Genomic DNA, 25,463 nt, shown 5'->3' with positions numbered 1-25,463 from the left:
CTGTTAAATTAGTAACATGGGGAAGGGAATATGCTGCTGTTTTGTCTCCATCAGGTCCACTTTGTATCCCTGCCCATTGTGTGAAACTTTATCATGAGTTGGCACCAAGGACTTAAGGATCCGTTACTGGAGTTTCATCTATTGACCACCCAGATGACTCTTCCTGGCATGCCTCTTCCAAAAAGACTGAGAAATAACCAATCATTCTCCAGCCGCTGACATTATGTGGGGTGATATTAAACGTCTTACTTTAAGAGCTGAAATAGCTGTTGTTAATAGTGGCACACCTATTACTCCTGAAAATATGTTGCTTTCCCTTTTAGCCATTGTAACTGCTAACTCTGCCCATAAGGTATGGCTCTTTCGGGTTAGTTTTTTACTTCTGTTTTTCACCTGGGTTCCTGCTTGTGTGCTACTTAACAATAACTATACATACTGGGCTCACTTCCTGAACCCCCCTTTGTTGTCTGTTGTCCCATGGGAAGATCCAGAAATTCCTATTTCTATCAATGATTCTACCATTACTAGGAGACAATGGCTTTCTCCTCCCATCTCTTTTACCTATGCAATACCTTAGATTCTCCTTGGACCATTAATGGTTCACATCTACCCTTCTGCATAACTAACTGAACAAATGCACAGATATGTGCTTATACCAGCACTCAGTGGTATATGAATAATATAATAAAACCCCCCAAAACGATCTCGAATTGTTACCATTAAACATCAGACCTTTGTGTTTACTTTTGGTTTCCAAGGAAACAGCGTCTGGAATGTCTCACCCTAAACCATTAATTCCATTATGTATTCATGCGTGGATTGATATGCGACTGTTTGATGGATTTAATTGGCATGTTTGCAGATCTCACAATTTTTCCACACAGCTCTCATGATCAATAATTATACAATAGAAAATTGGGGTCTCCAAGGATTATTGGTTCAAGACAGTAACAGAACTTGGCATGATCAGATTTGGTCTTTTCTCTTTCACTATAATAAATCTGATCCTTTATGGAATCCCGGATTTACAAAACTTGTACTCCATTTAAAATTTGCACCAGCACCATTACAATACTCTCCTACTAAGATCGTCATGTGGCATCATCTTGCACGTCCTTTTTTTTCACAGGTTTTGCAACAGGGCCTTCAAATCTTTAACAGTAATCATTTTGTTTGGAACTTTACAGACATGAATGCCCATGTTAATATCTGCACTACCAGACCATACATCTTTGCACTTGCTTATAACTTTACCCTTTCTATTAAATTAACCCTGGTGTGGTGATTCTCACCTAGCTCAATCCAATCTAGTTTGGGGTAAAAAACGTCTTTTAGGTACTCTAATAGTTTCCATAATGGCTGTTACCATGGCAGCTGCTATTACAGCAGCCCTTTCTGTTTCCTTAAAAACTGCCAAGTACAGACTAATATAACTTCTGATTTTACTGAACAGTGGAAATTGATCACATGAGTTTATCTCGACTTGCAGCTTTGGAAGCTGCACTTTTATGGCTCGGTGAAAATCAGCGTGCTCTTTGGACTCGATCACAGACTGTGGTAGCATGTTTTCTTATGTTTAGAACATTGATTGCCTTATTTTCTTGACTCACCTGCACTGAGGCGATGCTAACACTGTTCTTCTGACAAGAAGATCAAAGAAACATTCATTAAAACAAGAAGAGGGGATTTATGGGAACCATGTTTTACTGCTTTCTCAGAAATGTCTCTTGGAATTTAATCTTACTCATTCTGTCTTCCTTGCTTGGTCTTTCTCCTGCTCTTGAGTTAACGGATCTAGCTGACATGTCAGCATTAGGAGGACACTGTTCTGCATGCAGAACAATCCCCCTTCTCTTCAAAGACCTTTCTTTAGGACTCTCATGTGATTTCCTCTAGACCTCCAGGAGGTAGCATCTTTATGAGTTCTGGTCGTTGTCTTGCTTTACTGCTCTTAAAGATTACAAGATAAATTACAGGTAAATAAGCACTCAGGTTTTTCTCCTTGTGGCTCTTGTAATCCTGTGTGTTTGTGAGAATTACTCAGTGCAACACCACCAGAGGGATGGTATAATGTATATATTTGTACACTTTCTCAAAACATAAAGGAAATGGCAGTTTCATCTTCATTGCTAGATACAAGAGCTATCATTAGCAGATTTTTTCTTTTGCTTATTAACAACTTTGGATTGATTATTTTCATTTATTATTTGGTAGGAACAAATGGGTATTGTGTAATTGAATTTTATGGTTTCCCACAATTGGAGAAGTCAGTGGTTTGAATTTTATGTGCAACAAATTTTGAATTAGAAGATGCTGTAAATTTTGGCTTAGTGACAGTTTTTTTTAAGCTCAGTATTTGCTTAGATTTAATTGAAATCTCTATGAAAGATAGTGTTAAGAAGAAAAAGTCACTAAATTCATTTGTGTACTATATTTTATGTGATCATACAGAATATATATTACAATTTAGTATGTTACATACTAAAGGAAACCACCTTATATCCCCATGGGAAAAAATTACATAGATCATTTTAACTCTGAAATGGATATTAACTTTTTTTGTGGCACACTGACAAATTTCCTACTCATTGGGAAATTTGGCATTGGTGTAGTTATTTAATAGCTACTAAAATATTTTTTAATATATTTAAATAGCTATTTTATAGCTATTTAATAGTTATTGAATAGTTGTAGTTATTAATGATAAGAAGCAATTTAAGGAAGTAGCCATTTTGAGGAATTTAGTGTTTCACTTAGACTTGCAAAAATAGTAATCATAATAGCAAACATTTTTTGTGTACTTAGTGTATCCTGCTGTACTGTTTTACAGTCTGGTTTTTCTTTAGTCCTCACAACTTCATGATGTAGTTACTGTTATTAATGTCATTGTTCAGATAATGAAACTGAGACTTAAATAGTAAAATTACCACTCCCAAATGTTAGGCATTGTGAGTTTTTCATTTTGTCGAATTAGTTAATTCATAATGATCATATCTTACACTTGGGTAGCCTGCCAATTTCTTTCACATAGGCCTCATCTGATATTGATAGACATAGCATGAGTGCTCAAGACCAGATTATTTAGAGATGCATGTTCTGTAGCTCTCTGGTTCTTCTTGTTGATAATCATTTTTATTTTACAGCAGCTTCTAGTCTAAGATAGGTGTTATTTTCCCTCTATTCAGTTTCCCAACTCCCACTAAGAATCCGTTGAGCTAAACTTTAAAACATTAACATATTACTTTGAAAATTAGTTCAGCTTTTATATCGAGTTTTATTTTGCTTCCAAACTTATGATGTCACAGGCTCTTCTCTTATGTGCTGTTTTAGAAATAGCAAAATGTATCCTCTAGATCTTTCTAGCTCAGTATTATCTCCTTATTTGCTGTTGGTTATGTATAAAAATCTTTTATTTTTTTCTGGACAGTAAACTTCAGACACAGTGAACAAAAGATGTGTGCTATCTTAAATGATTTTACTTCTAAAATACCTGGACAACTAGGGATTAGAGCTACTGTGACATTCTCCTTTTCATGGTTTATTTTTTATTAATAATGTTGTATTTTTTTTTTACTTATGATTGGTTTTTTGCATTGCTGCATGTTACTTTTAAACACCTGGCTTTCTCATTGAACGGTTTCATTTCCTTTAATTCATGTGAAGACCTTACTATTAGTTATTATTCATGTTATTTCATTAATGCATTTTTGTTTGTTTATACATTTACTCTATTTGATTAAGGATAACTCCTATGCTTTTAAAAAAACGTTTCCAAAACCAAATAGCGAAGTTAGTGATTTTTATGTATTTCTTTTTGTCTGTTTTAGGATGGCTACCGTAGAGTAGTTAATGTTGTGCCAAAGAAACCACCACTGCTAGACAGACCTGGTGAAGGAAGCTACAATAGATATTACAGTCATGTTGATTACCGAGACTGTGACGAGGGCCGCAGTTTTTCTCATGATCGAAGAAGTGGTCCACCTCACAGAGGAGTATGTAAATTTCCCCCATGTACTAATTGTTGTTTTTTATAAGTTTAAGAATCATGTAATTTTTGGAATTTATGTGACTGGCCATGGAGGCAGTTGAATAAACACTTCCTGCTTGATGCTCTGTTGAATTGCCTGCTGGACCTGTCAAATGGGAACTGGTAGTCAAGAATCTTGGGGTGCTGGACAAAGTGGGTAAGCGCTCTAGATAGCTCTGTCTTAGATTTAATAACATTGATTCCAACTCGCCTGCTTTTTTATTCCCTCAGTTGGCGAGGGTTTGTAGAACCAGATAAAGGTAATCTTACCTATTGCTTTCGTATTCAGTAAGAATCCGCCTGCAGTGCGGGAGACCTGGGATCGATCCCTGGGTTGGACGATCCCCTGGAGAAGGGAAAGGCGACCCACTCCAGTATTCTGGCCTGGAGAATTCCATGGAATGTATAGTCAATGGGGTCGCAAAGAGTCGGACACAACTGAGTGACTTTCACTTTCACTTTCAAGTGATCAGCATGTAGTTATCTTCTGTTACTGAATGTGCCCAGTTAAAATTACGTTATTTTCATCATGATGAAATGCTGTGGGTGAGGTTGGGTTAAGGTTGTTGACACTCAGTCTCATTTTGTTATAATTATTAATAAAGTCTACTTCTTACCTCAGAAAGCTCTCCAAACATTGCCTTTCCTATAATAAGCATTTTTAAAATCTTAGCTACTATTGCTTTATTATGTTCTTTTCTTAATCATCTTTAATAATCTAGAAACATATTTAATGTTGCAGTAATCTGTTATTGAACTTGATTAAACTATTCCTTGATGCACTTCCTTTGACATAGCTTGCATGTTTACATCATTCTTCTGCTGAACCATTTTCCTATATTTTCTGCTTTTTCCCCTTTCCTACCATGCAATATCGTAATTAATGAGATATTCAGTCATTGCTTAAATAAAATTTGATGAAAGCTTTCTTACGTCTCAATAGAATTCATTTTTATTTTGTTCACTTTTAAATGTCATGCTTTTCCTTTAGGAGGAAGGGTTCAATATTGAAAAGTAAACATTATGCATTATCTTTATTTTAGAAATACTGAATTTTGCCACCAGAGTCATTCTTTCAGGTAGTCTGAAGGAGAAACAGTTTAGCCTTTGGTTAAACAGTTGTTACCTCATGAAAACCCTGTGGCTGCTTAGTGTAGACAGGGAATTTTGGATTCAGTGGACTGAACTGTATTTGAAACGTAATAGTGACTTGATAGTATTTTTTACTCTTATTGTTATAAATTGAATTGTTCATTCTTTACACATTTTCTCATGTAATATTCTTCAAACAAATAAACCCACTTGAGATCCTTAGGATTCTCATGATACTAATTCTTACCTTCAGTTAATATAAAGCAAACTACTTACTAGATCCAGTGTGATATTATAGCTGTTGACTTTTTTCTTCAGTTTAATGTTGGGAAGAAAAATGATGAATGCATTTTATTTCTGTAAGTATGGTATGTGATGCTAAAGAGGAAAATGAAGATAATATTTTTATTTTAGCTGAATCATTGTTTCTGATTGTAGGTAATGCACATGTTACAGTTGTCCATTGATATCAGGGGATTGGTTCCAGGACCCCCAGTATACCAAATCCCAAGGATGCTCAAATCTCTTACATAAAAAGGCATAGTGTTTACTATGTACATCTTCCATGTATTTTAAATCATCTCTAGATTATTTGTGATACTTAATACAGCATGGTGCTATGTAAGTAGTTGCTAGCATGAGGCAAATTCAAGCTTTGCTTTTTGAAATTTGCTGAATTCCACCCTTTCCCCATATTTTTAAATGTGATTGGTTGAATCTGCTAATGTGGAACCTGTGGATATGGAGGACTGATTGTCCCTTCTTGTATGTGTAATGTTAAGTCATGGAGTGTGGATTACTATGTGGTTCCTTCATATGTACCTCTTCCAACTTGTCTGTTTCAGAGGACAAAGTGTGTTACTTTTTAAAATCTTAAGCTTACCTTAATTTTAGACAAGATTTTAAACATCTTGGTCTAATATGGTTTATCTAATATAGTGTTGATCTCTTATTATATTGTTTCCAATTATAGTTTTTAATGGGAGGTAGGATGAGAAAAGGAAACCAATAAGAAAACTGGGAAAGTGACGGTTTCCTCATTAGGCTTCAAGATGAAAATTGCTGAGCAAACTTCACAGAGAAAGAAAATAAAATGAAAGATTGAGAAATATGTGTTTGAATTTAAATTGAACTTTTGTTCTTGAACAGACTTTCTCTATTGTGAATGATGGCATGTGTTTTTGACAATAAAGTTGTTTGGGCCCACCAAAGAAATACTTTTAAGTATTTTAATAGAGATAAATAAGTACCACAGGTTCTGAGTCTACCAAATTAGTGGTTTGAAATGGATGACTTGTATCTTGTTTTCTTTCTCATGCCTTTGAAGCACAGAGAAACTTAGAAAAGTATTTTTTCCCTCATATTATTTTGGTTTTGAGACTAGTTTCCAGTAATGTTGTTAGATACAAATAGATACTCTATTTGACCAAAATAATGTAAATGAATATTTTAAGTAACATTTTTCTGTTACAGGATGAATCTGGCTATAGGTGGACGAGAGATGATCATTCTGCAAGCCGACAGCCTGAATACAGGTAAAAAGATAAAAATAATAATATAATTACTTTGATGTTTGCCTCATTGAAATGTCTCCTATTGAAATCTCACCTTAAGGCACATAGATGAAATATTAAATAGGGTTTAAAATTTCAGAAGCAGCTAGTATTATAATCTTTTTGTGACTGTGTAATATACTATTAATGGCACTAGTAAGCTAGCATTCTTATCTCTTGGCATTTCATAATAGATAATAAAAATATTTAAACTATTGTTTATTCTTTTCTGTTTATTAAATTGTTCTTAATGAGTCATGTGGATTATAAGGTATCTATTTACTTAATTAGAAAGTAAGGCATTTTTTTCCCAGAAGTATCCTTCTTGAAAATATTTGAGTCATTACAAATTATCTTCTATTATAAAGCATCTCTTAGTTGCTTTATTTTGATCAATTAAGTTCTGTTGGGAAAACATATTTTGGAAGGACCTCGATCATTGTTAGCTTTGGTTACTTATTAGAGACATTTGATAGAATAGTTAGAAAAAAAGAACAGATAGATTTAACTGGGTTGATAGTTGCTTTCTTGTATAACTTGACTTTGATAGTGTTGGAGGTTGTAAAGGATCCTTTTAAAGATCTCTTATAGCCTGTTGGAGAAGAATCACAAACTCATGGAGAATGGCAAGGAGTAACTGCCACAACGTCATAGGTGCTAGAAGTAGACAGCTGGATTCAGTGGGCGGTTGTTACAGCCCAGTAGTCAGCAGAAGCATCAGCATGGCAGTGTTGGGTCCCTGTCCCCAAGTCCCACAGGGTGATGTGATGGGCAGATTGGTGGCTCTGCACACAGTGGGATGCACTGTAACTGAGAAACCCAGAGTTAAGCTAGATAGCTTTTGTTGCAGTCAGGAAGCAAGCCAGTCCTTTCCTGGGGAGTAAGCAGTCACATGGGAGTTAAACTGCGGTCAGCTTGACCTGTTGAACTATCTGTTGACCAGTTACAAAAACTCTTCTGTAGCAGTGGATGGTTAGGCCTTTTAGTTTCATACCTATGGCGGGGTTCAGAGTTCATGGCAGACTGCTTCTCTCAAAAGAAGCAACAGAGATAACAGATGTTGAAAAATACTTTGATAAAATTTAACACTTAGTATACAACTTCAGCCAGGAAGAGAAAATTCTGTGTATTTAATAAACAGGCATTTGCTATACTGACTGGTAAAGTTAGAGGCATTCGCCTTAAAACCAGAGCAGAGCAATAATGCCTGTTCTCACTGCGTCTATTCATCATGGTAATAATGGTTTCAGCCCCACTCTAACTGAGACAAGGAAAATGAAGGTTAAGGGTTACAATGAAAGAAACAGAATTTATTTGCAGATTATATAATTACCCATGCAGAAGATCCAAGTCTATAAACGATTAGAATTATTGGGAAATTAGCAAAGTTCAGTATAATAAAGTCAAGTATGAACAGAATAAATTAGACAACGTAATTTAAAAACACTATAGCATAAAAACTATCAAGGAGTAATAAAAATGAAATTTAATGAAAGTGTGTGAGACCTAGTTGGATGAAATTACAAGTCATTTCTAAAGAACATTTTTAAGGTCCTCAATTAAAAAAGGAGCAATGCAACATCATTGGATGGGAAGAGACAGACATCACAAATGTATCAGTTCTCTTCAAATTCAGGTGTGAATATATAGTTCCAGTCTAAATTCCAGTTTTTTGTTTGTTTGCTGCATCAGTTCAGTTCAGTCACTCAGTTGTGTCCGACTCTTTGCGACCCCATGAATTGCAGCACGCCAGGCCTCCCTGTCCATCACCAACTCCCGGAGTTCACACAAACCCATGTCCATCGAGTCGGTGATGCCATCCAGCCATCTCATCCTCTGTCTTCCCCTTTTCCTCCTGTCCCCAATCCCTCCCAGCATCAGAGTCTTTTCCAGTGAGTCAACTCTTTGCATGAGATGGCCAAAGTACTGGAGTTTCAGCTTTCGCATCATTCCTTCCAAAGAACACCCAGGACTGATCTCCTTCAGAATGGACTGGTTGGATCTCCTTGCAGTCCAAGGGACTCTCAAGAATCTTCTCTAACACCACAGTTCAAAAGCATCAATTCTTTGGCGCTCAGCTTTCTTCACAGTTCAACTCTCACATCCATACATAGCCTTGACTAGACGGACCTTTGTTGGCAAAGTAATGTCTCTGCTTTTGAATATGCTATCTGGGTTGGTCATAACTTTCCTTCCAAGGAGTAAGCGTCTTTTAATTTCATGGCTGCAGTCACCATCTGCAGTGATTTTGGAGCCCAAAAAAATAAAGTCTGACACTGTTTCCACTGTTTCTCCATCTATTTCCCATGCAGTGATGGGACCAGATGCCATGATCTTAGTTTTCTGAATGTTGAGTTTTAAGCCAACTTTTTCACTCAACTCTTTCACTTTCATCAAGAGGCTTTTGAGTTCCTCTTCACTTTCTGCCATAAGGGTGGTGTCATCTGCATATCTGAGGTTATTGATATTTCTCCGGGCAATCTTGATTCCAGCTTGTGCTTCTTCCAGTCCAGCATTTCTCATGATGTACTCTGCATAGAAGTTAAATAAGCAGGGTGACAATATACAGCCTTGACGTACTTCTTTTCCTATTTGGAACCAGTCTGTTGTTCCATGTCCAGTTCTCCCTGTTGCTTCCTCATCTGCATATAGGTTTCTCAAGAGGCAGGTCAGGTGGTCTGGTATTCCCATCTCTTTCAGAATTTTCCACAGTTTATTGTGATTCACAAAGTCAAAGGCTTTGGCATAGTCAATAAAGCAGAAATAGATGTTTTTCTGGAACTCTCTTGCTTTTTCGATGATCCAGTGGATGTTGGCAATTTGATCTCTGGTTCCTCTGCCTTTTCTACATCCAGCTTGAACATCTGGAAGTTCACAGTTCACGTATTGCTGAAGCCTGGCTTGGAGAATTTTGAGCATTACTTTACTAGCGTGTGAGATGAGTGCAATTAGGAGTTGGTAAATGATTCTAAAATTAACAGGAAGAGGCCAAATAACAAAAATAGTATTGAAAAGATGTGAACACTCAATAGATCATGTATCAGAACAAAGTTGTAGTAATGTGAACAGTGAAACAGTAGGGAGTCTGGAAGCAAACCTAGATATGTCTAGGAGTTTAGGGTATAGCAATAGTAGTATTACAAATCAAATGCAGAAAGAATGAACTTTTAAATAAATAGTACTGGGAAACTTACTCTCCATTCAGGAGAGAAAAACATAAAATTGGAACCCTGGCATGTGAACATAAATAATCTGATATAATAAAGACCTAAATATAAAAATCAAAATTTAAAAAAACATACAAGTTTTGATTAGGCTAACTAATGGTTTATAATGGTTTATTTCTCCCCAAAGAACCAGCTCTTGGATTATTGTACTGTGTACTATGGTACTATGCTTAGTCTCTCAGTCATGTCCTACTCTTTGTGACCACATGGACTGTAGACCACCAGGCTCCTCTGACCATGGGATTTCCCAGGCAAGAATACTGGAGTGGGTTGCCGTTTCCATCTCTAGGAGATCTTCCCAATCCAGGAATCTAACCTGCATCTCCTGCATGGCAGGCATATTTTTTACCACCTGAGCTATTTCTGTCTTTATTCTTTCTTTTCTTTTTTTAGCATTTTCCCCCCTGTACCTGTGGATAATTTTACATAAATGAAACAAAATTATATATGTTACTCCTCAATCTTTGTAGCAGTGTTAGTAGCTTGGTATATGTTCTGTTAGGTTGGTGCAAATATAATTGTGGTTTTGGACTGTGAATTTTAAGTCATTATATCTAGGCTCAAACACATCTTTATTAAGGAAAATAGAAACCATTATAATCAACATGTTATTGTCAATGAGAAATAAGTTTATTTATTCCTGTAGCATAAAAATCCATACTTTGGGATTCAGCAGACTCTTGGAAAGCATTTTCTGCCTCCTGATGGTTATGGAAGTGTTTTCCCTGCAAAAAGTTGTGGAGATGCTTAAAGACATGGTACTTGGTTGGTGAGAGATCAGGTGAATATGGCAGATGAGGCAAACAAAATCTCATAGCCCAATTTGTTCAACTTTTGAAGTGTTGGTTGTGCAACGTGCGATCAGGTGGCGTTGTGGAGAAGAGTAGGGCTCTTACTGTTGACCAGAGCTGGATGCAGGCATTGCCGTTTTCTATGCATCTCGTTGATTTGCTGAGCATACTTCTCAGATATAATGGTTTCACCAGGATTCAGAAAGCTTTGGCGGATCAGATGGGCATCAGACCACCAGACAGTGATGATGACCTTTTTTGGTGCAAGTTTGGTTTTTGGAAGTGCTTTGGAGCTTCTTCTTGGTCCAGTCACTGAGCTGGTCATCACTGGTTGTCATATACAATCTACTTTTTGTCGTACGTCCCAATCCAAAAACGGTTTGTTGTTATTGTGTAGAATAAGAGAAGATGACACTTCAAAATGCTTTTTTAAAAATTTTTGGTGAGCTCACAAGGTACCCACGTACCTAGCTTTTTCACTTTTCCAACTTGCTTCGATGACCATATGCTTACAATGCCAAATGACCATAGAATGGTTGACACTGAGTTCTTGGACAACATCTTGTGTAGTTTTAGAGGATCAGCTTTGATGTTCCTCTTAGTTGGTCATTGTCAACTTGTGATGGCCAGCCACTGGACTCACTATCTTCAAGGCTCTCCTCTCATTTGCAAAATTTCTTAAATCATCCTGGCCAGATGCATTGTTGATGTTGTGAGTCGTCTCTGCTTTCTGACTAGTTCTGAACTCGACTAAGAAAATTGCTCAAATTTTCTTTTTGTGTAGTATCATTTCCGTAGTTAAAATAAACAGCAAGTAATAAAGTCAATAGCAAAAAAACATAAAGTAAGAAATGCATGTTAAAATCATTTATAGCATAACCACATTTATTTGAGTGTATTCTAATATCAAATGGCAAACTTCAACAACACAAAACCACAGTTACTTTTGCACCAACCTAATATTTTGTCTGTATTCACAGACACTTGGGGTATTTGATTTTTGTTAATGAGGTCAGCTTCCCTGGTGACTCAGATGGTAAAGAATCTGCCTGCAATGCAGGAGAACCGTGCAATGCACGAGACCCGTGTTCCATCTCTGGGTCGGAAAGATCTCCTGGAGTAGGAAATGCCAACCCACTCCAGTATTCTTGCTTGGGAAATCCCATGGACAGAGGAGCCTGGTGGGCCCCAGTCTCTGGGGTTGCAAAGAGTCAGACACAACTGAGCAATTAACACTTAAACACACTTCTTTCTAAGTTGATTTTCTCTAGAGGCTTGTGCAGATCCCTCCAAGTTATTTGGTTTAACATTTTTTGAATTTCCAAGTAATATTCCATTATGTGGATAAACCAGATATTTCAGTTGTTTACCTGTTGATGAATATTCATGCAGTTTCCAGTACAAAACAATATTGCAATAAATCTGAGTACATAATATCTTTAAGAAACAGTACTTTGGTACCCATGGGATAGATTGCCAAAAGTGGAGTTTCTGGGTCAAAGGGCATGTATATTTTAAATTTTAATAGGTGTTTTCAGTTTGCCTTCTAATAACCTAAAACAAATACGCTTCATTTAAAAATCTAAAATTTTAACTTGGACATTTAATTGTTTTTCTTATCTATTAACAAGTATAGTTTTAAAATTTCCTTTAAGCACTATTGTAACTAATAGTAATTTAATACTGATTCTGATGTAGTAATCCTAGTTATTTGTGATCAGAGAATGTTGCCTGTACTCTTATTCTGTTGTTTGAAATTCATTGATTCAGTAGTGGGTTTTTTTTTTTTAATTTCTCTATTTTTAAACTTTTTAAAATTAAAAAACATTTTTAGCCATGTCACACAGCATGTGGGACTTTTAGTTTCCTGACCAGGGATCAGACCCATGCTCCTTACAGTGGAAGGATGGAGTCTTAACCACTGAACCACCAGAGTGGTTCCTGTTGATCATTAGTTGATCAGTTTTCTTATCTATACCATGGACATTAAACAAGTGTATTGTTTTCAGATTTTTTCTGGGTATATGCATGTACCTCATACAAGCACTATTTACAATAGCCAAGACATGGAAGCAACCCCTTGCCCATCAGTAGACAATGAATTAAGAAGATGTGGTGTATACACACACACACACACAATATTACTCAGCTGTAACAAAGAATGAAATACTGCCATTTGCAGCAATGTGGATGGATCGAGAAAATATTATGCTAAGTGAAATAAGGGATAAGTGACAAATACTATGTCACTTATATGTGGAATGTAACAAATAATAGAAGTGGCTGTGTATGTAATACAGAAACAGATTCACAGATATGCAAAACAAACTGGTTACCAAAAAGGAGACGGAAGGTTAGAGGGATAGGTTAGGGGTATGGGATTCACAGATACAAACTACTGTGTACAAAATAGATAAGCAACAACTGTATACTGTATAGTACAGGAAATTACACCCGTTATCTTAAAGTAACCTGTAATGAAATATAAACTGAAAAAATTCTGAATCATTATGTTGTATACATGAAACTAGCATAATATTGTAAATCAACTATACTTCAATTAAAAAAAAGGATTACATGATTCAACACATGCAACACATATTTTACCATGCCGGTTACATAGTAATCATTTAAAAAATATTTTTAATGATTAAAAAATAATTTTAAAAGTTAACTATGGTGGGGAAAAAAGCAAGGTATATTCTCTTTTCAGAACAGAGAGTTAATTTTGTATGTTATATTCATTCATTTGTTAAGTATTTACTGTGTACTTTGTATATATCAGATACTCTTCTAGCCTCTGGAGATAATAAACTCCTTTCATGAAACCTACATTTTAGTATAGATTATAGATAGTAAACAGGTGTAAAACAAAGCAGTTTTTATGAAGAAAAATGAAGCAGCATAGTAAACTAGAAAATGCTTCTATTTCAACACCTTCACTTGACGTCTGGACATCTTCAGTAATATTTCACATTTTACACTATCACAGAAGTTACAGCTTTTAGTGGCTGGCGTCTTCCTGGTTATCTTTAAGTTGTTCCCTATCAGATGGACTCATTGAAGAGTTCCTACTAAAAGACTTTGTGAGTGGAAAGTAGCTATTGTTCTAGGGGGGAAAAATGATTGCATCATAAACCATACAGGAGTAGTTGTATATTTTTGTAAGAAAACAATTCTGAGCAATTTGGAGAACCGTACTTGTCAGTATTTTTGTTTTTGTCTCCAGCAGTGCCCCAGTAATGCACTTTATAGCAAAAAGATCTAATTTGATCTCATAGGTCCTATTTTTGTAGACTTCTTTAATCTGGAACAGTTCCTCAGTCTTCCCTTGATTTTTATGGCTGTTTTTGGCAAAATGAATACAGGACAGACACTTTATAGAATATTTCTCAATTTAGGTTTGTCTGGTGTTCATGATTAGATCCAAGTTACGCATTTTATTTTTTTCTGCTGCAGTTTCTGAAGTGATCCTGTCTTTTTATTGTGTTTTGTTAGACTGCAAATGTTGATTTCCTTTTTTGGTGGTGTTGTCTTAGTAAGATTGGGGTCTGCAAAATTTCTTCACTGTGAATTCAGCTTTCTTCCTTAAAGTTAGTGTTTTGTGGGGAGATACTTTGAAACTATGTGATTATGCCATTCTACATCCCATTTCACTCCCTTCCTACTTTTAGTATCCATTGATGTTTCTTGCCTGAATTAATTAGTAATGAGATGCTTCTAAATGAGTGATTTCATAATTAGATGTTTCTTTCTATATTGTGTAGACATTATGTTTTGAGGAAGAGCTTTCTTTCTCTCTGCTACCCTCTTTAAATAAGAAACAAAACTTTGTTTATATTGGGTTGGCCAAAAAGTTCATTTGGGTTTTTCTGGAAGATCTTATGGAAAACCTGAAAAAACTTTTTGACCTACCCAGTATCAGCAGATTCCTGTTTTGTTCAGTGTGGTATAATCTGTTGGTATCATTATTTTGATGCCTGAATTTGGCCATCAAATCCCTTTAAAGTAGCTTCTGTGTGTTCTTTTAAAAAATATTTTGTGGTAAAATACACATGACATAAAATATGCCATTGTAACAGTTTTCAGGTATACAATTCATTGGCATTAATTATATTTAGAGTGTTGTGCAACCATCTCAACTATTTCCAAAACTTTTCATCATCCCAAACAGAACTGCGGTACCTGTTAAGCAATAGCTTGTTATTCTCCTTTACCCCTAGCACCTGGCAGCCAACATTCTAGTTTCTATTTTTAGGAATTTGCCTGTTCTAGATATTTTGTATAGTTGCATTCATACAATGTTTGTTCTTTTCTATCTGTCTTCTGTCACTTGACATAGTATTTTCAAGGTCTGTTGTATGTTGTAGCATATATCAGAACCACATCCCTTTTTATGGGTGAATAATATTCCCTTGTATGTGTATACCACATTTTGTTTCTCCATTTTTCTTCTGATGAACTTTTGGGTTGTTTCTACCTTTTGGCTGTTGTGAATAATGCTGCAGTGAACACTGACATATGAGTGTCTGTTTTGAGTTTCTGTTTTCAGTTCTTTTGGTTACATATGCAGGAGTGGAATTGCTGGGTCATATAGTAATGCTTTATTTAGCTTTTTGAGGAACCACCAAACTGTTTTCCGTATTAGCTGCACTGTTTTACATTCCTGCCAGCAATGTCCAAGAGTCCAAGTTTTTCCTGCATGCTCACCAGCAACTCATTATGTTTCTATCATTATCATCAGTCATCACCATTATTACTATTATTATTGCCATCCTGGTAAGTGTGAAGTGGTATCTCCTGGTTTTGATTTGCATTTCCCTAACGACTAGTAATGATGAACAACCAGTTTCATGTGTTTATTGGCCATGTGTGTATCTTCTTTGAAGAAATGTCTATTTAGTTTTATTTGTCCATTTAAAAGTTGAGCTGTTTGTCTTTTTGTTGTTGAGTTTTAGCAGTTCTTTGTGTATTCTGGATATTAAATCCTTTTCAGATGTACAATTTGTAAGTATTTTCTCCCATTCCGTAAATAGTTTTTTCACTTTGTGGATCATGACCTTTTTTGATGTACAAAATGTTAAAATTTGATTAAATTTAATGTATCACCTTTTCCTTTTGTTGCTAATGCTTTTGGTGTTATATATGAATTCATTGCCAAATTAAGATCATCTGAGTTATTTTGACTTATCTACCTCATTTTTTGATTATTTCTTAACTTTCTGCTGAAAGATGTTCTAGGTCCTTCTTATACTTTCCCTGCCCCAGCCCTCAAATCAGCAGTTTCTCTAAGGAACACAAGTTCTCTTTAGTGGAGAGTGTTTGTTATAGATAAGACCTGGATACACACTTTTATACCCGTATTTATTTTTATACAGTATTTCCATATTTGACTTCATGGCAGTATCCCTTCATCTTTTCCTAATTTTACTCCCCTTCTATATCATTGAGAGAATCCTGGCTTTCAGTTGTTGGGAGAAACAGTCCTCCATGGGTCTCTTGCACTCCTACACATCTTACCAAGTTATGCCAAGAATGCAAGGCCCTGATCGCTGTTTATCTGTCTTATTTCTCAGAGCTGGGTTTGTGGTGAGCAGTCTTGAAGGATAAGGTAATGTCTTCCTCTGTGTTAAAGAGCAGCCTTGCTTTTTTTTTTTTTTTTTTTTTCTTTCCAGTTCTTTTACAAGCCTTGGGCTATTCTAGTTTCCGCCCCCCCCCCCCCCAATTTTTACTTATCTTTTTTTTTTTTTTAATTGGAGTATAATTGTTTTACACTGTGGTGTCAGTTTCCGCTGTTCCAACAAAGTGAATCAGCCATACATATACATATATGCTGCCTTTGTTTTGAATTTCCTTCCCATGTAGGTCACCAGCGAGTACAGAGTAGAGTTCCCTGTGCTATATAATAGATTATCTTTTTTATACATAGCAGTGTATATATGTCAATCCCAGTCTCCCAGTTCATAGGCTTGCTTATTGCTTGGTGTAAAAATAGTGGATTTCCCATGTTTCCTCAGGTGTGAGCCAGACCCACCACATGTGCATGTGCATACACCTGGGCTCATATCAGATCATCCCTGTGGGACTTGGAACCTGGAGAAACTCACGCAAACATGCCAGTGCTTATGGTGTTTGCTATGCTGGCGAATTAAGTCTTTTGTGTCTTCCGCAGGCATCCTCCAGGTAGTAACAGCTCGTTAGCTTGTAAATAGGGTGAAATCTGATCTCAGACCTGAAACTAGCACCCTTGATATTTTGCCTACATTCCAGTACATAGTAAATCTTCTGACCCTGTCAGTCTTTCTTCTTACACAGCTCAGCACTTCCTTTTGCAGATTGCCATCATTCCTGGGCTTCCTTGCTTTCGCACCATCTTCCACAGTTCTGTTACTGGCAGTGGAACATCTGTTTTATATGTTTCATATTGTAACACATTATGTACTTTATAAATTCAGTGTATGTGTGTATATATATATTGTGTGTGTGTGTACATGTACATATATATATATAGTAGTTCTTATTCAAATATGTTTTATTAATGGGAGTGTGGAGTCACTGGAAACAGTCAACAGAGGAAAAGAGAATGTATCAAGTTTTCTGTCATCCTCATACAATACCCCCCATCCCCTGCCCATGCTCTGAAAATTACCACTTTCTTATTTAATAGAGCCACATACCTGATAATTTGTCTACATTTCAAGTATATCATTACCTACTACTCTTGGTTCTGTTTTTACCCAGTGATTATCTGTTTGTACAAAACACATTTGTTTGTGAAATTCAAAATATGTTAGGATTTATTTCACTTTGTATTTAAGGAACATGTTATACTTTATCAGGAGTTATTGATTTAGAGAGAATGAGTTTTTTTTTTTTTTAAGTAATTTTTTTCCCCCGTAGAATAAACCTTAGAATAAAGTATTAAATAATACTGAAAAATATGGAACAAGAGTGTCACCAAGTGGCCAGTATACTTTATTTTTAAATACTGTTCCCCCCCCCCCCCGTATTCACATATGGAAAATTTAGATTTAGTACTTTAGTATTTCATACTGCATACTGATGTTTTTTAAAAGAGTAAGTTTAACTTTTATTTTTATTATAGCTCTTTTATCTTCTTAGGTGATAATCTCTTTGACAGAGAAAAATACTATATAATATATTTTTTAGTTTTGTTCAGGGGTACAAATGTTTATTGAGTGTTTGCTATGTGTAGGCCACTGTGCTCATATCACTTGCTTACAGTCTACTTAGTGAAATAGTTGGGCAAGTAGATAGTGTAGTATAATACATGCTCAAGTTTCATCGAATGCTAAACTCAAAGAAGCACTTATCCTATACTGAGATTTTATTAAAAGTTTCCTGTAGGAGCAGATTAATTTGAATAGAACCTGAAGGAAAGTTAATATAAGTTAATCAGAGAAAGAGTAATGGGGACCATATTCTTACAAAGCTGTGTAAAACCATGATGTGTACAGCTATTCACAGGTGATTATGTAAGAGCTAGCAAACTATGGATTAAACTATAAGAAATCTGGGTTTTATTCTATTAACTCTGATAAATTGTTGAAAATTTTTAGCTTCATAGGAAGAGAGGGGCTATGGTAACTCAGATTGTGGTTGGTCTTCAGTGTAGGGGGTTACTTTTAAAAATGGCTCTAGAGATAGAACAAGAAGCCATGAGTATCTGAATTGGAAAAGGCGAATTGGGTTGGAGGAAAAGGGTTAAATTGGATAAATGCTGAAAAATCAGCAAAATGTGGTTGTTGGATATGATAAGAAAGAAGAGGGAAATGCCTGGATTTTTCATTTTGTTTACTGTGTGTATAAAAATGTCATTATCTGAGATTGGCAGTACAGAAGGAATGGTTTCAAGGGACAAACTGCATTCAAAATCGAGCTTGTCCAACGAGAAGGTATATTTAGACAAGAGCAATGGACTAAGGTCAGAACCCCTAAAACACTTTTATGGAAGTGATGGAAGATAAAGGTCTTTAAACAGCATTAAAGGTCACCGATGTCTCTTGCAATTGAGTGTTTCAGTGATAAAAAGTAAAGTATCTCCTGGGTTTGGCGGTGTCAGGATGAATAACATGTGAAGGGGATAGATTCAACATGGGTGGATAACTTTAAAAGAAAAATAATTGAGATAAAAAGTAGGCAGTATTGTTACTTGGAGACTGGAACTGGCCAAATGGACATCACTTAAAACATTTTTAGCTGATCAGTAACGAGCATACTTACAGATTGAAGAGAAAAGAGAGGCTGAGGGTATAAGAAAGAAAAGGGCTAACTGATGAAGCACTTAAATGAGGACAAGGATGAAGACTATTGATAGAAGAGCTAACTTTTGATGGCTGGGAGGAGACAATCATATATCAAGAAAGAAAGGACAGAATTAGGGACAGGCAGATGAAGACACATTATGAGAGAGGAATCCGGACTGGTAGTTGAGGTACTCATTTCATGTCTGGAGATTGCTATATTTTTCATTCTGGGAGGTAACTCATTGAGAGTAAAAGATTTGGTACTAGGTTAAAGGACTTGGGCAGAATTATCAAGATACAGAATACTTGCTGACATGAATGAGAGATTGAGCTCACTAATGATAAGTAAAAATTTTATTAGTGCAGTTGAAGGCACAGCGGAAATCAGAGACTATGTACCTGTAGGGGATCAATCTGTAGGCTCTTATAATTTCTCTCTAGGATATGGCAGCTCTAAGTGTATTAATGAAGAAATCACAGATATTGGAATTAATGTAGGCTTTGTCTTGGCTTACATGTTGTATCAGAATTGACAGGAAGGAACGTTAGTAGTTTTCATAGAGTGTTTCAAATACTGTAATTTAGGCTGGAAGCACAATGAGAATGGTGTTCATGAGTTACTAGATACTATAGGAGACTTACAGGTATCTGTAAAGTGGAGGTGGAGTTATTGTAGGAGTGAGAAAACTGAAGGATAAGACATTGTTATAAGAAGGCTGTATTAGATTCTGATGAAGAGCACGTCTGGGTAATAAGTGGCAAGGTGTTGGATTTAGGGGAGTGGCTAAGTATTGTGGAGAGGTAAGAGGTACCTGGCCAGGAAATTGCTCCCAAACTGCACAGATGATCCCCTGAATTCTGAAAGTCACTCGTGATGTGGATAGGTTATGTTACAGTGCAGACTGTGTCACTGAGTGCAGGCTTTCGGAAATGTGGGAGCATTCCCAGAAGGTTGAAAATATAGGCAGTGTGGGGTTATGGTGGGTATGCATGAATTTAAATGAGAAGTTTGTCAGTCTCTTTCTCCCTCTTCTTGGAAGATGGAGGGTTTAGAACATAATCCTGTGCCCCATGTACCTCAGGACTTTGAGGTAAAGTCATCAGTGTGCACTTATTACTCAGCAGATTGAAGGGAGCTAGTATTTGTGTTCCACTGCCAAAGTTTCAGTTAAAGAAGTTGGAGGGATTGGTTTATGAAGAGGCTGATGTGAAAACATTTACAAGATTGACTCATTTCTTTATTTTGTTACATGAGTATATACAAATACAGCTATTAGACATAAAGGATACTTGTAATACTTACAGGTGAGTAGTTAACATATTTATCTGTAGTAATAAGGCCCATGTCTATTAATGGCAGTAACTCATGTGCTTACAGTGACCATGTGAGGGAATATAAACAAATGCTGAGGGTCAGATTGGAGCAGCTGCTACCTGGTAGCAGCTGATCCGTGCTGTTTAGCAATCTATTTACTTCTGACCTTGAAAGAACTCAGAAATCCAGATTTTTAAACAATGTTTAATTTCTTGATTTTTCAGTGTTCACAATTAATTAAAATGAAGATTTGTTGTCTTTAAAGTAGGACATTAACCTGGGACTCTGAAATGAAGAACATGTAATAGCAGCTGTCTCATAATGGTGTTTCTCAGTCCTGGCTGTACTCTGAATTAGGTGTAAAGCTTAAGAAAGAGTACTCTGTAATTCCTACTCACTCTTGGAGATATGATGTAATAATTGGTGGGTGGAACCTCAATATTAATATTTTTTAAAAGCTCATCAGATGTTCTAATGTGAAGCTAGACTTGAGAACTATTGATCTAATAGGTAGTACAGTGTGACAACAGCCCAGAAACCACAGGATCGTGTTAACAGTGTTAACTTCTTGGCACCTTCTCTCATTTGTGGTACCTTTATCTTGAATCTTTATTTTTTAAAATTTTCATTTATATGTTTTTGGCTGCAGTGGGTCTTTATTGTTGTGTGCGGGATTTCTTTAGTTGTGACGAGCAGGGGCTACCTTTTGTTGCAGTGCGCGGGCGTGGTTTTCTGACTGTGGTAGATTCTCTTGTTGTGGAAGCTTCCCTTGTGGCTCAGATGGTAAAGAATCTGCTTGCAATGCAAGAAACCCACATTCGATCCATGTGTCAGGAAGATCCCCTGGAGGAGGGCATGGCAACCCACTCCAGTACTCTTGCTTGGAGAATTCCATGGACAGAGGAGCCGGGTAGGATACAGCCCATAGGGTTGCACAGAGTCTGACACGACTTAAGCCACTTAGCCCAGCATGGCACTCTTGTTGCAGAGCGCTGGCACAGTAAGTGTGGTGCTTAGTTGCTCTAAGGCATGTGGGGTCTTCCTGTACTAGGAATCGAACCCGTGTCCCCTGCATTGGCAAGTAAATTCTGAACTACTGGACCCCCATGGAAGTGCCTTGAACCTTTGTTCTTGATGGTAGTTATTCCCTTTGCCCATATTTCTAAAACTTGTGTTGGTAAGAATTGCTTAGAAGCTCATTAAAAATGAAGTTTGCCAGGCTTATCTCAAGAGATTCTGATTCAGTAAGTGGAACCTTGGAATTTGATTGTGATGCAGAGTTTGAGAAACTCTGGCTTGTATGTTTGCTATGCTAAGTCACTTCAGTCATGTCCGACTCTGTGCGACCCCATAGACAGCAGCCCACCAGGCTCCCCCGTCCCTGGGATTCTCCAGGCAAGAACACTGGAGTGGGTTGCCATTTCCTTCTCCAATGCATAAAAGTGAAAGTGAAGTCACTCAGTTGTGTCCGACTCTTAGCGACCCCATGGATTGCAGCCTAACAGGCTCCTCCGTCCATGGGATTTTCCAAGCAAGAGTACTGGAGTGGGGTGCCATTGCCTTCTCCGATGTTTGCTACTGATGGTAAACAAATCTCTGGCTTTGGCTTCTCTTCTGAACTCTACATTTTTTACATCCAACTGCCTATTAGACACATTTTTCACATGGAAATACCAAACTTTTCATTGAAAACTTTTCATTTCATCATTCTTCAAAGACTTCTACCTCTTCTTCACATATCTTAGGCACACAGATGGACTACTTTTCCTAGCCTTCCTACTAGTTACGTGCGGCCTTGTGACTATCTCCAGTATAATGTGAGTAGGAGTTCTGTCTCTACACACATTCTTTCACACACATTTACCTTTTCCCGTGTTGCAGGGTGGGCCCTGGAAGGCAGTGGCATCAAGCATGTGACCTTGGAAGCCACGCATTGAAATAGCAGTGTGGTCAGCCTGGGTTCTTGGAGCAGAATTTCTCACCTTGGAATGCCTGCCCTAGACTGTTTGATGGTGGTTAGATAGACTTTTATGTGTGTAATGAATCAACATGACATTTTTTGGTATTTTTGTTACATCAAGTTAGGCACGTTTTTTCCTTAGTAACATTAGGTATTGTTTTAGGTATTAGAGATCAAATTATGACTAAAACAAAAAAATCTATATTCTAACTGGGGGATCTCTGTCCATATCTCATGCTTCGAATACTTTTTAACTGTAAAGATATGGTTTTGTCTAGACTGGGTCTCTAAACATCTAATCTCAGCTCTGGTACAAGACAGTTACTTGATTTTGTTGTTGTTCACTCAGTCAGTCGTGTCTGACTCTCCGTGACCCCGTGGACTGTAGCAGACCAGGCTTCCCTGTCCTTTACTGTCTCCTGGCTGCTCAGACTCATGTCCATTGAGTCAGTGATGCTATCCAACCGCTTCATCCTCTCTTGTCCCCTTCTCCTCCTGCCCTCAGTCCTTCCCAGCATTAGGGTCTTTTCCAGTGAGTCAGCTCTTTGTATCAGGTGGCCAAAGTATTGGAGTTTCAGTATCAGTCCTTCCAATGAATATTCAGGGTTTATTTCCTTTAGAATCGACTGGTTTGCTCTCCTTGATGTCCAAGGGACTCTCAAAAGTCTTCTCTAGCACCACAGTTAGAAAACATCAATTCTTCGGTGCTCAGCCTTCTTCGTGGTCCATCTCTCACATCTGTACATAACTAGTGGTAAAACCATGGCTTTGACTATATGAGCCTTTGTTGCCAAAGTGATGTCTCTGTTTTTTAATATGCTGTCTAGGTTAGTCATAGCTTTCCTTCCAAGGAGCAAGTGTCTTAATTTTATGGCTGCAGTCACCATCTGCAGTGATTTTGGAGCCCAAGAAAATAAAGTCTGTCACTGTTGCCATTTTTTCCCCCCATCTATTTGCTGTGAAGTGATGGGACTGGATGCCATGATCTTAGCTTTTTGAATGTTGAGTTTTAAGCCAGCTTTTCACTCTCCTCTTTCACCTTCATCAAGAGACTCTTTAGTTCCTCTTCGCTTTCTGAGTAAAAAGTAATATGCTCAAGTTACAGTACCCCCTCGTTCTCTTGTTCCACGTTTAAAAACAGATATTTGAGGTCTGCACACTTAACTTTTCTTAACTTTGCTTAAGCAGTTACCCAGATGCTTTCTCAAAATGATTCCTGAATTTTTAATTCCTTTTTGAAGATCCTGCTCACTAGAAGTAGCCAGTATTTTGTGTGAAATATTTGAGTGTTGAATGTGGGAAGGAAAGGTGAGGTCCTGAATAAGAGATAACTTGCTTTCTTTCTCCCTCTTCTCCCCTCCCCTTGTATCTTTGCCTCTTGATTTGCCTGATTTTTGCTCTTAACCGGTAAACATACATCTGCTGAAACTGAGAGGTTGATCACAATTTGTTTGGTTTGGTGTGAGGGGTTGGAATTATGTTAACAGATGAGAATCCTGAACTTTATAAACCTGCTTTTGAAACCAGCATTCAAAGTAATAAATAGGGCAGATGGTTCCAGGTTCACATTTTGAGTAACAGTGTTATAGGGTGTCTTTTCTTCCCATCTTACATTCTCTAGGTGACTTTGCCTCCTGTACTTTTCCAGCATTGCGGCTGAAATGTTTGTGATGCAGCCAAAGATCTTTCCTAACTCTCAAGTTATATACTTTTTCGATAATAAAAAGCATCAGTTCCTTTAAATATATGATTTTGGGCAGGGGGAGACTTCATAGTAAGCATTCTAGCTATACTTATATTTATTTCTTCAAGGGCTCTTTTTTATTGCACTCATTATATGTGTTGATATCATTTTTAATGTAACTAGAAACTTTATAAGGGCTTCCTTGATGGCTCAGACAGTAAAGAATCCATCTGCAATGCAGGAGACTCAGGTTTGATCTCTGGGTCAGAAAGATCCCCCGGAGAAGAGAATGGCTACCCACCCCAGTATTTTTGCCTGGAGAATTCCATGGACAGAGGAGCCTGGTGGACTACTGTTCATGGGGTCACAAAGAGTCGGGTGGGACTGAGCAACTAACATTTTCACTTTCACTAAAACTATAGTTTGAAAGCTTTTGATATAAGTTTTCTTTCTGCAGTAAATGGGAGTTTGTCTTAAGTACAAAGTTTTGCCCTGTGAATTATGAACTCTCAATTAAAACATGCTCAAGTTCCCAGTATCTTGTTGTGTTCAGCATGCTTCAGGCTCATTATTAAAGAATTGTTAAGAATTTTCTTAAAATCAGGATGATACTTGCATAAAAATGATTATATTGTACTGATATTGAGTAATTAAAAAAAATTTGTTTTGGCTATGCTTCTCAGCATGTGGGATCTTAGTTCCTTGAACAGAGATCAAACCTGTGCCCCTGCATTGGAAACATAGAGTCTTAACCACTGGACCACCAGGAAAGTCCACCCTATAGATGAATTTTATGAATGAGTACTGGAACTAACACATTTTGATAGAAAAAAAGTATAAATAGAATGGTGATATTTCTGTCAATCAGTCTGTTCTTTGCTTTTAATTTTTGGGGGTGAACTAATGACAGTCTATAGAGATTTTGTTTTGCATTCTGTATCCTAAATGACAGTTGTATATGTGAATTTAATTCATACAGTGCTTCAGGAAATAGTTCTGTGTTTAAGAATGTCCATCTTAGATTTATTTTGCTTGTGTGATTTTAAGTACTTAGATTTTCTTGTTAAAATGGGATTTTTATATCTGAAATAGTTTTTAAAAAATATTTATTATTTTTGACTACATTGGGTCTTCGTTGCTGTACATGGGTCTTCTCCAGTTGGTTGAGCAGAGGCTAATCTCTGCTTGTGGTGTGCTGTATAGTCCATGGGGTCGCAAAGAGTCAGACACCACTGACCAACTTTCACTTCACTACTTCACTCATAAGTGCAGTCAACAGCCAGGAAGAGCTCTGCTCCACACAGTGACTCAGGGACCCAGGGTCGAAGGACCTCTGTCATTTTCTGCATGTAGCATTTCCAAGGTTACCCTGGTCTCAACATCCAGCAGGCAGATGCTGGGATGGAGAAAACAGGGAGGCACTATGCACATGAGCTTCAGTAGTTGTAGCATGTGGACTCAGTGGTTGTGGCATCCTGCCTCCAGAACACGAGCTCAGCGGTTGCGGTGCATGGACCTAGCTACTCCACAGTACGTGGAATCCTCCC

At 37.1% G+C, this 25,463-nt stretch overlaps 1 protein-coding gene across 15 annotated transcripts in view; it reads left to right on the top strand.

Annotated features, from left to right (window-relative positions):
• Positions 1–25,463, top strand: part of PPHLN1 (periphilin 1) — a 175,190-nt gene that overhangs the window by 34,008 nt on the left and 115,719 nt on the right. For 11 of the 15 annotated variants that reach the window (XM_024991876.2, XM_005206423.5, XM_005206422.5 and 8 more), the window contains exons 3-4: positions 3,828–3,992; positions 6,593–6,654. In XM_024991876.2, the coding sequence (XP_024847644.1) occupies positions 3,828–3,992; positions 6,593–6,654 (227 nt within the window). The remainder of the gene's footprint in view (positions 1–3,827; positions 3,993–6,592; positions 6,655–25,463) is intronic. The other 4 variants (XM_005206425.5, XM_059886515.1, XM_024991877.2 and 1 more) reach the window with 1 other exon arrangement.

Source organism: Bos taurus, chromosome 5, assembly GCF_002263795.3.
Source record: "Bos taurus isolate L1 Dominette 01449 registration number 42190680 breed Hereford chromosome 5, ARS-UCD2.0, whole genome shotgun sequence".
Classification (NCBI taxonomy): Eukaryota; Metazoa; Chordata; class Mammalia; order Artiodactyla; family Bovidae; genus Bos; species Bos taurus.
The sequence above is the reverse complement of the archived record's forward strand: the minus strand, read 5'-3'. Positions and strand labels throughout refer to the sequence as shown.